At 34.9% G+C, this 13,519-nt stretch overlaps 1 protein-coding gene across 2 annotated transcripts in view; it reads left to right on the forward strand.

Annotated features, from left to right (window-relative positions):
- Window positions 1-13,519, forward strand: part of FSTL5 (follistatin like 5) — a 272,462-nt gene that overhangs the window by 207,313 nt on the left and 51,630 nt on the right. For both annotated transcript variants that reach the window (XM_064710753.1, XM_064710754.1), the window contains exons 9-10: window positions 4,310-4,471; window positions 6,374-6,508. In XM_064710753.1, the coding sequence (XP_064566823.1) occupies window positions 4,310-4,471; window positions 6,374-6,508 (297 nt within the window). The remainder of the gene's footprint in view (window positions 1-4,309; window positions 4,472-6,373; window positions 6,509-13,519) is intronic.

Here is a 13,519-nt window from a genome sequence, read left to right on the forward strand (position 1 = left end):
ATTTATGTATAGCTATATATTTTTAGGGAAAAAAAATCACATATTTTAGGCTAGTATGCAATAATTATAGATATAAATTTGATTTACTTTTAAGATAAAAATCTAAGATATTTTTAGTTTTGAATTATCTGGCACAGTAATAAAGAATAATGAGCTTCCTTTGGAGTTTTAAAAATACATTAATGAGCACTGTAAAAGACTTGTTTTATGGTGAAATAATCAGTCTACTCTTATACAAATAATATGGTAAATATTATGAGCAACCCTATAGGTTGATATTTTAAGTCTTTTCATATAAACTAAAAACAAAACCAAAATAAAAATTGTGATCAGGAAGAAGTAACTCTTTCATGACTTAGTCTTAATTATTAGTATTTATAATATTTGCGACTTTCTGTGTATACGGTTTTGAGATTATATGACTCTGGGACTTTATGACTAAATGAACTTGTGTCTATCAGTTTGATCTTTATTTTTCTTCTAAAATGCCAGTGATACTTAAATAAGATCAGCAGTTCTGATACATTAAGGTACAGAATGAAGAGCCCAGTGCCTCAGCCAGATGTAAGCAGGGAACGTGTAGTGTCTGAAGAATTGTTTGCCAGCTTTGTTTTTCCAAAGTACCTAAGCTTAAGCAAGAGTTATTTTTTATATATATATATATATATATATATCACTAGAAGAACCTAGTTCACTATAGCTATCCCCTGTTTCTTTTTTAAACACATGCATTCTCCTGGATTCAAGACAGCTGGAATAGACTATTTTCTCACTTCCCTCCCCCGTGAGACCCAACTGAAATAATGCTCAAGAGGTTTTATAGAAGGTGGTAGAGCTATTGAATAGTAACATATCCGCCATATTTGGAACCAACAGTCACATTGCTATTTGAATTGAAAGATAAGGGATATAGAATTCACTCAATTGTGTGTTATACTTTACTAGATACAAACATGCGGTGTCTCCCCTCCCTTTTTAACCTATGTTATGATCTCTCCCTTTTAAAGTTTTTTTTAGCTCAAGGTGCTAGAACATATCTCTTTGAAAATCAGTGTGAACAGTCACATTAATTATGTACTTTAAATTTTATTTCTGGTGATATTTATTTGTTTGTTTGTTTGTTTGTTTTGGTCAGCTACACCAAAAACCCAAACAAAAACCAGCAAAACAAAACAGACAAACAAAAACCTGATTCAAACAAACCCCAAAGACTTTACATTGCATTTGTCACATTGAATTAACTTTTTAGACTGAGCCCACAACTCCACTTATATTTCGGTTGTCTGCAGCATGCCTCAGTGGCACAGTTCTTTCTTAGTGGAATATTACAAATAGTCTTCAGGGTAACATGAAATAAAAATTATAATGCAAAACAAGGCTTGAAAAACATTTCTAATTGCATAAACCTGTCAGACACAGAGTTGGTGAGGAAAGAGGAAAATGGCAGCAATTAGAGGAAAGACATGTCAAAAAATAAACCCTATTGTCATGCAAGAACCTCTGTTCCTGGAAAAACAGTGCTAAAGGGAACAGGATCTACTATAGAAATAAGGAATGGTAAAAGAAAACTCAGATATATTTTCACCTGAGCAGATCCTCCCTTTCATATGTCCTAACAACCCTTAAGTAGTTAATTTAGCAACAATAACATTTTGTCATGCAGGGTAAGCTTTTATTTGTTGGTTTAGGGACAGTTGGATTTCAGTTATAACATTTTCTAAAACTTTTTTTAGCAATAATATTGCATTAGAAATATTGCATGCCTTTTGCCCAAATAAAACTAATACATTCCTCTTTCCTGTCAGTGAAAATTCTTTGAAATTGAACTGTTCAAAAAATTCTCTTCACATGTTCTCAACAGAAGTCTGTCCAGGTGAGGTAGTTAAATACCCTTAAGTTTTTTATGCAATTAGAATATTTCACTGACACAGAAAGCGAATAGAAATATCCTGGCGTGTGTAGTCAGAACACAACTAATTGCAGTGCCTTGCTATTGGTCCTAAAAGTTGTTTCTGTTGCTGAGATGCTTGAGAGTGTTCAGTGATGGCAGTCCAGTCTCTAAGGAAGTGGAGGTCCTTGCTTTTCCAGAGACAAGGTGGAAGAATAAGGCATTTGGTTTTGCTGTAGTGGGAAATCTACAACATGAGGTGGGCCACCCAAAGGACCTTGTGTCAAGAAATGCTGAACAGGCAGATATGAAAAATGGACTTCAGGAAGTGTGACCGAGCAAGAATGGGAGCTGAGGTGCCAAAAATATTCAAACCAGTGAATGTGCAGTCAAGCAGAGCCCATTCTGAAGAGCACAGTGGGGAAGGCAAGGTCTCAGTATGGAGCACACAGTGCTATGCAAGAGGAGATTAAAGAGGGAAGAAATTGAGGGGAAATAGGAGTGGGAATGTCAGGCTTGAGATGAAAAAATAAGATCCACTTCCATGAAAGCAAAGTCCTTTCCAGAAAATCAATAGAAACCTTAAATCTCTGATATTTATGTGCTCTTCCTCTCAGCTGGTAGTCTAAGAAACTAAAAGACATATTATCTAATTTTTAACCTTCTCCCATGTTATTATATTACATTTTTGCAATTTGCATATTGGGGTTATGTTGAAAAGACTGTTCTCTCTAACTGGGTTTAAAATATCTCTGAAACCTACTGATTTTTGCATCCTATCTGAGATAAGGTGGATTTATGCATTTCTTGCAATGCAGAAATGTAAGGCATTTCTATGATCTAATGGGACAGCATGCTGAGACATCTCTTGTAAATAGTTGAATAGGATTTGAAAATGTTTAATCTCATGCCAAAGTAGACACAGTTAATTTTTGATCTTGTTATCTTCTTTCATTATCAACTGATACTTCATCCTCTACCCAGCTGTGTTTTGTGACAACCTAAGTATTCCACACTTTTAGAGCTGCATTAAACAAAACTTTGGGGAATAGGAAATACACTTCCTTAATCTTATTACAGTTAATATTTTTTTATTTTTAGAAACAACCTCAAGCAAGTTGTCTCATGAGTTGCTGACTCATGTTCAACTTGCCATCAGCCAGGACCCCCAGGTTTCTTTCCACAGCACTGCTCTCCAGCACCTCATTCCCCAGTTTGTACAACCAACCAAGATTGCCCCTGGTTGTAGGTGCCCCAGGTGCAGAATCTGGCATTTTCCCATACAGTTGGTGATTTCCCATCTCTCTAATTTGTTGAGGTCTCTCTGCAGGACCTCTCTGTCCTTGAGGGAGTTAATAGCTTCTCCCAATTTGGTGTTGTCAGCGAAGTTACTTAGTATTCCTTCAAGTCCTGTGCTGTGTCCAAGTCTTTAATGAACATTTTGAAGAGAACTGGGTTGAGGATTAAGCCCTGTGCAACCCCACTAATGACTGGATCCCAGCCAGATGTTACCCCATTCACTGTAACTCTGTTCCTGACCCTTGAGCTGCTGTTCACCCATCATGTAACACAGTTATCCAGCTGTGTGGACATTTTGTCCAGAAGGATGTATGTCTTAAAATCTTAATTAATGATCTGAATAAGGGGTCAGAGTTCTACCTTCAACAGTTCTGTAGATGGCACCAAACTGAGAGGAGTGGCTGATAGACTACAGGGTCATGCTGCTACTTGTTTGACAGGATGGAGAAATGAACCAGCAGGAATTTAGGAAGTTCAAAGAGAAGTGCAAGAATCCTGTACCCAGGGAAAAACTACCCTGGTACAGCAGTATATCCCGGAGACCACCTAGTGGAATGCATCTTGGCAGGAAAGGACTTCAGAGGGATATCAGGTTGAACATAAACTAGTGAAGTGTCTGTATGGTAAAGAAGGAAGGTGGTATCATGGGCACAGAAGGTCCTGTCTGAACAGGTATAAAGAATTATAAACCTGAACAGGTTTTATGCATGTAGAAGGGATTGTTACTAGGTGTTTTGAAAAGAGGGGAAAGGTGGAGATGAAATGTTAAGATTTGTGAAACAGGGCAATTAAAATCTCTTTACAACATATCACGACTTGCTAATTGTACACTAGTCATATTTTATAAAGAAATCTAAGGAAAAATAAAAATCTTAATACTCAACCACCAACTATTGAAGAATTGAGGCTTTTTTCTTTGATACCACAGTGAAAAGAGGTTTTTTCTCACAGAATATTTTGTCTGCTTCATAAATTTTCTGAGACAGAATTCTGCATTGAATGTCACTGAATATCTGATGAATACCACATCTGTATGAAGGGGTCTTCTGAATTGCTTATAGTTATTTTTCTTAAAATGAAAATAATGTTCTCCACTAAATTATAATTTTTTTCTGTATTCAGTTCCACCAGTTATCCGAGTCTATCCAGAGAGCCAGGCGAGGGAGCCAGGTGTGACAGCTAGCCTTCGGTGCCACGCTGAAGGTATTCCCAACCCACAACTGGGTTGGCTGAAGAATGGAATTGATATCACTCCAAAGTTGTCCAAACAACTAACTCTTCAAGGTAAAGAAATGCATTTATTGTTTTCTACATCTTGCTAATGTTTTATCCATGCATCATTTCCATACCAACTGCTTCTTCTTCCATAGTTTTAACAAAGGCTTGAAGTCTAAGCTAAAACATTTCAAAAGATGCAATTTCTTCCAGTTACTCCCCAAGATACATCTTTCTGTTTTCCCTTTGTTAGAATGATTGCACTTACTGGCACTGGCAGGATTACCAGTAAATTCCAATAAGCTCTTCTCTGTTTGAAAATGTGCAGTATCTAAGTGGAGCAGGCAGTGCAAGGCCAGTCCCAATCAGAACTGATAAGAATGTTGTAAGATTTGGGGACCTGATAGTAGAAAGGACTAGAGGAGAAATACCTGAAATGGATGTGCTCTTTACTGAGGAGTATCAGCAGACTTCTGTGGAAGAGCAAGGGCATTGCATACACACACACAAGCCCTACCTCCCCTCCCAAAATACCCAAACCTCTCAAACCCCAAAAACCTGAAAAAAAAAAGGAAACCCAAACCAAAAAAACCCCAGTGGAAACGAAAGGAAAGTCTTTCCTTTAGCACCAGTTCATTTCCATTAATCTTCAGGGCTCAGCAAAATCAGTGGACATGTTCAGCATAAAATCTCCATGCTTCAGTCTTTCTGGTAATTTTTGATAGCTGTAGGAGAAAAAAAATCTCCTGCTGCTTGTGTTCTCTTCAAAACTTTCTCTCACTCATCAGCAAAACCAAGATGTGTAGTTAAGACAGGACAGCACTCAGCCTTCACTGTAAGAAGCAGTGGGATAGACAGGGCAATGCTTCTCTGAAGTGCTACTTCCCCTGCAGGTGTCATAGTCCCTGTTCTTTCATGTACAACTCTCTTGGGTATTTGTGAACAATTGCCTTGCAGAAACACTTTCCACTATGAGTAGAAAGTGATGAACTTCTCTTCCATTGCAACATTCTCTTAGTTTCCCCTGTAGGGATTTGAGGAATTTTTTTTCACCTTTGTCTCTGCTCCATATATTTATGACAAATAAATTCAAAGGATTTGTCTGTAAGCAAAATAGATTTAACTCATTTTTCTAGCATGGAATTATTTGAAATAAAATTTTGAAAATCTCATTAAATTTTCTCAGAGTTTTTTTTCTGAGTTAAACTATCTGTGCATTTGCTTCAAGCTAGAAGGATGCTACACCATAAGACAATGCCCCTTTTAGTCCATACTTTAGAATATCTACAAAGCTTGGTTTTTTTATAGTTCCTACAGCTGAACAAATATACTAAAAATTCAATGAGTCATTGTTCACACAATTATTCACATCACATTATTTAGAAGACCTTTGCCTGTGAAACCTGGATTGTTTGTTGACATTCCTACACAATCTGAAATAAAATTCCTGAGGTTTCCAGAAGCTTCTACATTGATGTAGGTGAAAAATTTCAATGCACTTGTTTTTCTGTTGTTACACTGCAGTCACACAAAACCAAAACTAACTAGGTGCCTCTGGTTAGGAACAACTGATTAAAATTTTTATTTACATTGGATGTTTGGCCAGTTGTATTCCTTGGGTTATTTTGTGTAAAGGAAATTATGGTGTCGAGTAAACAGATGCAACATAATAAAAACCTAATATTTACCTGACTTTAAAAAAAAACATAGTAATTTAAATATATATAAAACCTCAGATTGATATTTGTCTCTGAAGTACAAAACCAACTGAGGCACTCTGAATATCTGTGAGATGAAATAGTGCATGTAATTCACTAGCCAGTTGAATACCTTTGGACTAATTTGGCATGCCTCCAAGTTATGAACTCAGGAATGAAAATGGTTTAATTAGTGTAAGCAGAGAAACCCTTCTGAATTTATAATCTGAAAGCACTAGTGTGTCTGCATGTTGATTTTTTCCTCTCCTTTCAGCAAACGGCAGCGAGGTTCACATCAGCAATGTGCGCTATGAAGATACAGGAGCTTACACTTGCATTGCAAAGAATGAAGCAGGGGTGGATGAGGATATTTCTTCTCTCTTTGTGGAAGATTCTGCTCGAAAGACTCGTAAGTATTGTGAGAAGTAGAAAAACACATGTCACCCACACTCAAACATTTAATCAGTATTAAAACTATGAAAGGTTAAATAAATTGAGTTTGTGCAGATAGCTGATTTTAAAAAACAAAGTTCAATTAATGGTATCCAAGAGTCACTGAAGGCAGAGTGCACAATCTGTAGTACGTTTAGAAGTAAAATGGAAATCTCTGATTCATTGTGTGAACCAATATATTTTTTACATTGCTTGTAAATTTTTGGTAGTTTCCTTGTGAGAGATGTGCTGCATACAAAGGGAATGTGAAGGGAAAAAGAAAAGGGATGTCTGTATATGGCAACTATTAGTGTTTTTTCCAGTGGTTGATGGGGTGTGGGAGGAAGATCTTTCCTTTCTGTCTGCTCTTGACACACACCAAGATTCAAAATCAGCCTCATAATGTGACAGTAATCATATGGCTTGATCTCACCTGCTGAAGTGCCCAGCAGGTCCAGAGCAGTTCCAGCCTGCCCATGCTGCCTTGTGCCTGGAATGTGGAAGAATAATGAACATATTCACTTCTATTTTGGGAGCTGAATGTGCCAAAGAAATCAATATCACTACTAACAAGCAGTATTCTTTATCCTCTGTCTGGTAGTGGGATTTATAAACCCTGTTTTCCTGTTCTTTGTTTAACAGTATTTTTTTTCCTCTTACCTCACTTTGCTTAGAAAAATCCATTCCTGAGTTTATATTTCACCTTTTTTTTTTTGTTTGATTGGTTGGCTTTGTTTTTTTTTTTTTTTCTTTTGAATCTCTTATTTTAATGAATACTACATACTTATTAGAAATACATCCAGTAAAATGATAGTTGTCTTACTACTGTGTGTGATTGCATTAACTTAAGACATTCCTGTTCATTTGAAAGCATATTCAGCAGTGTCAAGTACTCAGCAGGGTACCAGTGGCAGAATTAGTAGCACTGCAAGTCTGCCTGACACTTACAAGCCACAGGACACTGAGTTCAGTTACATATAGGTTTGCTATGCTTGAAATATTTCAGAGGAAGTCTTCCATGTAGGAAAATTTTATAATCTAAATGTTGATTTCTTTACTTAGCTGCTTTAAGTAAGACTAATTATAATGGTAATTTTTCAAATGCCTTAACATGGATTTTTTTAAGTGCCATGAAAATTACTGCTCAGATATTTTTGGGAAGACACCTGAGGATAAATAAGTTGTTTGATAATGCAGAGTTTCTGGTAATGTGAAGTAGCTTGGCCACTTCCATTTGCCTATTGCATTGTGTGAAAAATATTGTGAAAGTTGCCAAATTTAAGGCCCCTGATGAACTTTAGTTGGTTATATATGTGTTAGGTTGTTATATACATCTTGTTTGGCCTTAACAACAAACTATTTGTAACAAACTAGCCAGTTTGCTAGTGTTTTAGTTAAGTTAGTCCGTTTAAGTTTAATTAAGTCAGTCCAGTTCTGCAGATCTGATCTGCTGTGAATATATATGTATGGATATCCACAACAATGCAGAACACTTTTTCAGGACCTGTAATATGATGTAATAATTTTAGGTCTGCTACCTTAGCAGGATTTGTAAAATCACATGCCATACAGTGAACACAGCTTGTAACAAATGCTTTAATATCTACTAGCAGTGAGTTGTGAGAATGACTATTGGTGTCATGAAAGATGTAAATGAAGGAAGACAGAATATAAAACAAACTATTTCTAAGACAGTTCATTTAAAAGATATCGTCATTTTGCTTCCTATAAAAATGATTTACTCTGCAAGTTCTGTGTTGTATGTTGAAGGGAAGCATTTTACCATTATGTTCCTTAGTGTTTGAAAATGGTTTCCCAAGAATTGATCCATGTGTAAATACTCATAAAATCCAAATATGTACAATTATAGCATTCAAATTTAGGTGTAGCAGATATTTACATGTTGAACTCCAATTTGTTCAGAATCTCATTTTGGTACATGCAAGAAAAATAAGTTACATACTAATAAAAAAAGCACTGACTCTCAAAATCATTGTCACAACTACATGAGCAAATTACAATAGGTACACATTTTTATAGATGCAGTTTAAAAAGCTGCTGCTGTTTTTTAAAGAAATTTCTCTGCAGGAAGGAGTTGCTAGCATTGGAGAGCTGCTATCAGAAGTGGAAGGGCCTCATTATTAACTCTTTCCCGCTTGTTTTTATATTTCCTCCAAAACTCTTCTTCATACATTAAATTAGGGATTATTAAGGAATAAAATAGGTAAAACCACCTGGATAGGATTGTGGGCTTTTTTTACCCCACCCACACATATTAAGCACAATGCTACAGCTATTTCTACTTCAAGCCTATTGATTAGGTCACAAGTTATATTCTAAAGATAGGCTCTGATGAATGTAAATGTGATTCTCTATGATCTGATATAAACTATTTCTGTCATTTATGACAGTTTTATAAATTATTTTGCTTTTATCCTCCTTTAAGAGTATAAAGCAGACACATTTTTAAATTTTTTTTGGAGTTCCTTATTAGAGGGCTCCCTTTTGGAAATCTTAGGATACTGTTTTGAATAAAATAAGATCAGTTTCTCACTAGCTTGTCAGTTAGTCCAGGCTTTTCTCCTTTGTGATGTTATATAAGATAAAAATCAAAGCAAAATAAAAGCATTTCTGAACATTGAATTGATTTTCTATTGAGAGTTTAGTGGGAACTTTACAGTTGAGTTCTAAACTGCAAAGTACAATTGCACTGCCTTGAGCATGACAATAATTTCAAAAGCCACTTAAAAAATGCAGAACATTATTCCATTACCAGTGCATATATTTTATTTCCTAGGAAGTATAATAGTCAAAGTAAATGTTCAATTTTGTACTTATCTGACCCATTGTTGGGGTGCATGGGAAAACTTTGGGGGTTTAATGTTACTTCGCACAAAAACCTAAATTTTAATTATTTTTTGGTGGAATTTTCCTTTCAATGCATCCCAAATGTATTAAAAATTCAGTTCAGTGCTTTGAGAAAAAAATAGTATCTGTGACAGAAAGGGCATGGATAGTTGATTTCTCTGTAAATTGGTAATTTAATCAGCTCCTAAGAGATAATACTGTTTTCTGCTACCTTGGACCAAATAAAAATCAGTGTCATTATGGAAAAGTAGACTGTTAAATAATAAGCAAACCTTTACCTCACTTGTCTGTCTAAAAGTGCTCTCCGATTGCTAGGTTTTCATAATTCATAGGATTGTTACAGATGCATGTGATGCATATGTCTGTATTATAAAGAGAAAAGAAATTAAGGCAAAGCTATACTGAACTGTGGGAAACGTGATGCTGGTAGAAAAAATAAAGTTGCACAATGTCAAGTATGAATTAAGGGTACTAGGAACTTGTTTATTTTGAAGTTTCCAGTTTCAGAAATTTGAAGTCCACTTGCCAAGAAAAGTCAATATACTTTGATGATAATGGTTCATAATCAGGATGGTAATCTAGATGGAAGTGAATGGAAAGTACTCTGAAAATGCTTTGTCCTCCAGATCTGTTCAGTAAATGCCAGCCCTGAACAGGGAAGCCTTGCTCTGTCTCACATAGGCAAAATTTTGAATATTAGATGATAGTCTCAAGGATAGTTTGGCCTCCTCTTAGCACATCAGCCTTTTTCAATGTGCACTAAAAATAAGACTTCTGAAAACATACTTTCATTTTAACAGTGTCTTTGGTGAGAGAAATCAAATTATTTTTAAATACTTTAGCCATGCCTTTTACCGATTAACTTATTCTGTAGCTGAAATTTTATTTATATATTTAACAACAGTAGATGGATCCTTTTTGCTAGATTTGTGAAGCTGTAATGGAAAGTTTTAGTTTATATTACCTATATAAATGTCTCTTACAAGTACTGCTGATAAATTTCTACTGCTCTCTGTTATCAGATCCTGTTTAATTCCTCTGATGTTGATAATAGCAGTAGCCTTTAAAATACTTCTGAATGTGAGAACTGTGCTGTTTTGATTCTCTGGAGACTGCAAATTCTCTTTTTGCTGTGAATTCCATTTTCCCTCAAGCCTGCAGTTACAGCCATTGAGAATGAGATAGCTGGTCTGGTTGATAGCTGAACAACCCCTGTGGTGACTGGTAAAAACATTCTGGGGATTAATGACCTGGTCTAAATCTCATTGAGGACACAAGAGTCTCCCCTACTGTCATGATCCTCTAATAATACCTGAGACAGCTCAGCTGTGTTGGAAGGACTCTTTGGTGTAATCACATTCGTAAATACAAATAGCAGTTCAAAATCTCATTTGATTTTCATTCCAACGTATTTTTATTTTTCAGAACTGGTATTGCATGGATTCATAGATTTAAGCATGATGGAACCATTTTATCTAAATCTATTCTATCTTCTACATTTCGCAAGACATTAAATTGCATTCTGTTCTGCCTGAATACAGAGCAAATGCTTTGTTTGCCTGAAGTGTGTCCTTACAGAGATACATATACCTGAGTCAGACATGCAGAGAATCAAAAAAATCCCTAATTTCTCTTGATATTTTGCTTTATTTATTAATCAATTCCACTAATACAGAATAATGCTTAGTTTCCATTTGAAGTCAATTTTTCCTTCAGTTGCCTCCTTTGAGTCTCTCTCTTTTTTTGCCCTCCAATAAATTGACCTCTTAAGAATCTTGTCCTATGAATATATTAATATTGATTGCAAATTCGCACACACGCAATATAAAAGTTTCTCGTAATAAGATAGTTACCATAGTACTCCGTCCTCTTGTCTTGAGAATTCTAATTGTTTTAGTACAGTTTGGTTTTTTTTTTAAGAAATGAATACTGCTCTTTGCACAAGAAAATTTATTATTCGTTATTTTTAATGTTCTGGAAAGCAAAATATATATTTGGTAATTTTTTTCTTCCACATCAATCCTTTGTCACTATTTTCAACTAATACCAGCAGTGGAAGTTTGTTTATTTGTTTATCTCTGATATTCTATCAGACCTCACTTTCCAAATCCTATTCCTTCTCACCTGTCTCAATTAGGCATAGTCTGTTCTTTGTTTGCCAAGACATCTACATTTCAATTTGGATTAAAAAAAAAATTATTTTACAAATGAACTTGACAAAGTCATTCAAACAGTTTGTTAAAGCTGTTGTTTATCATTACAGGTAATTCACAGACTTCCTAGGAAATGGTTTTGTATTTTGCAGGTCATTGATGAAAGTAGTTAAGACACGATTCACTACCTGTTGCTCTGGACACACTCCAGAACTTTCTCCTTCACCTTTTACTAATGATTTAACTACATTTTCAGATTAATTGTTTTGGCAGTTTTTAATTCTATTAACATATATTTTACCATTAGTAAATAACTCATTTAATCAGAATATTCTGTCTTAACAAATCAGATGTTCAGCAAAATTATGGGTCACAACTATATGAATTTTTACATTACCAAACTCCTATTTACAATAAAAAAATTATCAGGTTTGTCTGTGAAGACCTGCTCGCTCTGTTAGAACATATTAGCTGACTTATAACTTTATTCTTGTTTTTTGATTTCTTAATGAATTTAGTTATGTGCAAGTGTTCTTTTGTCTGGGTCATATAACCCAGTCTAACTAGTCTACATCTACTTGAGTTACTAAGTTTCAGGAAGTGAGGCAACTACTAGGAGCAGATATAGTGGTACTTTATGGCACTCTTAAAATTTATGATGTATTCTGAAATGTATTCAAAACTAATAGCACCAGACCAGCTGAAACTTTTAGCAAGTATTCTATGCATTGCATTTGGACCTAGTTTTTTTTTAAAATATTTGTCTTGACTACACATCATTTAGCCTCCTTTTTAGTCCTTTGTAGGGTAGAAGGTATTCAATCAGGCTCTGGTTTCAGTTATTATCCTGCTCCTGTACAAATGCCGGAAAAAAATATTTATAGAAGAATATTGTTAACAGAACATTAAAAAACTCAAATGTGTTCATTGCAGTACAATTTAAACCTTGAATAGCTCTGATGTGACAATACTTTTCTTCTACCTTTTGCAGCAATCTGTGATGTTTTCCAGGGTTTTTGCTGCTGCAATGTATAAAGGAATGTCAGATGGCTGAAACCTCTTCTGCTAGCAGAAAAATGGGATTTCATCATAACTAAGACTCCTTATTTTCTTTAGGACTCCAATTTCTCTCTTTTTGTAAACAGGTTCTATATTCTAGCATCCAGCATCCGTGCAGCAACTGATAAAAGATGGCTTTTCATTTTTTAGCTTGTAATACGTGCAGGTACATTTTAAGAGACTCTCAAATCTTTTATTAACAGATAACTTCCTCCTCCATACTACTGGACTTAGCTTCATTTAAGGCGTGAACACGCAAATGGACAGCTCCACTGTAGTTCTCTGTTGATGACAACATATGATAATCACGAACACAGATTGGATCAGCCCAACTCCTAGAAGCCATATGGCAAACTAAAGTCATCATCTTGCTCTTATTGAAAACCTGTTTGGAAGCTGAAGAATTTAAATATAGAAGAATTAAAGATAATTTGGCAGTGTATCTTGACAATATATTTATGAGAAAGGTGGAGTGGGAAACATGTTACTGCATTTTTCGTTGATATATGATAGAATAATAGTTTCAAAGAGAGGAGGAAGAAATTGCAACTTCCATCTGTGGAATTTATTTATTTTGTGACATTCCATTGAAATAGTAGTAGGACCAATGGAATTAGTCCAAATTTTAAATTTTTTAATGAAAGTAACATTAATTGACTATGGAATATAATACATAGCTAAATATTCCAAATAAACTATTTTATTAACTTAGAAGAAAGATAGCTAGGAGGACTTAAGCTAATAATAAAATATTTAATGTAAATAATAGAGTAGAATATATCACTGTAATTTGATACACATATGGAATATCAGATTACACTGAATATAAGGGTTTTTTTTCCTAAAGAAGAAAATCTGGTAGTATAGAAAACAGGAAAATAAAAAATAGTCATCACCAAAGACAAGTG

The sequence above is a fragment of the Zonotrichia leucophrys genome, chromosome 4 (genome assembly GCF_028769735.1).
Source record: "Zonotrichia leucophrys gambelii isolate GWCS_2022_RI chromosome 4, RI_Zleu_2.0, whole genome shotgun sequence".
In the NCBI taxonomy this organism is placed as follows: Eukaryota; Metazoa; Chordata; class Aves; order Passeriformes; family Passerellidae; genus Zonotrichia; species Zonotrichia leucophrys.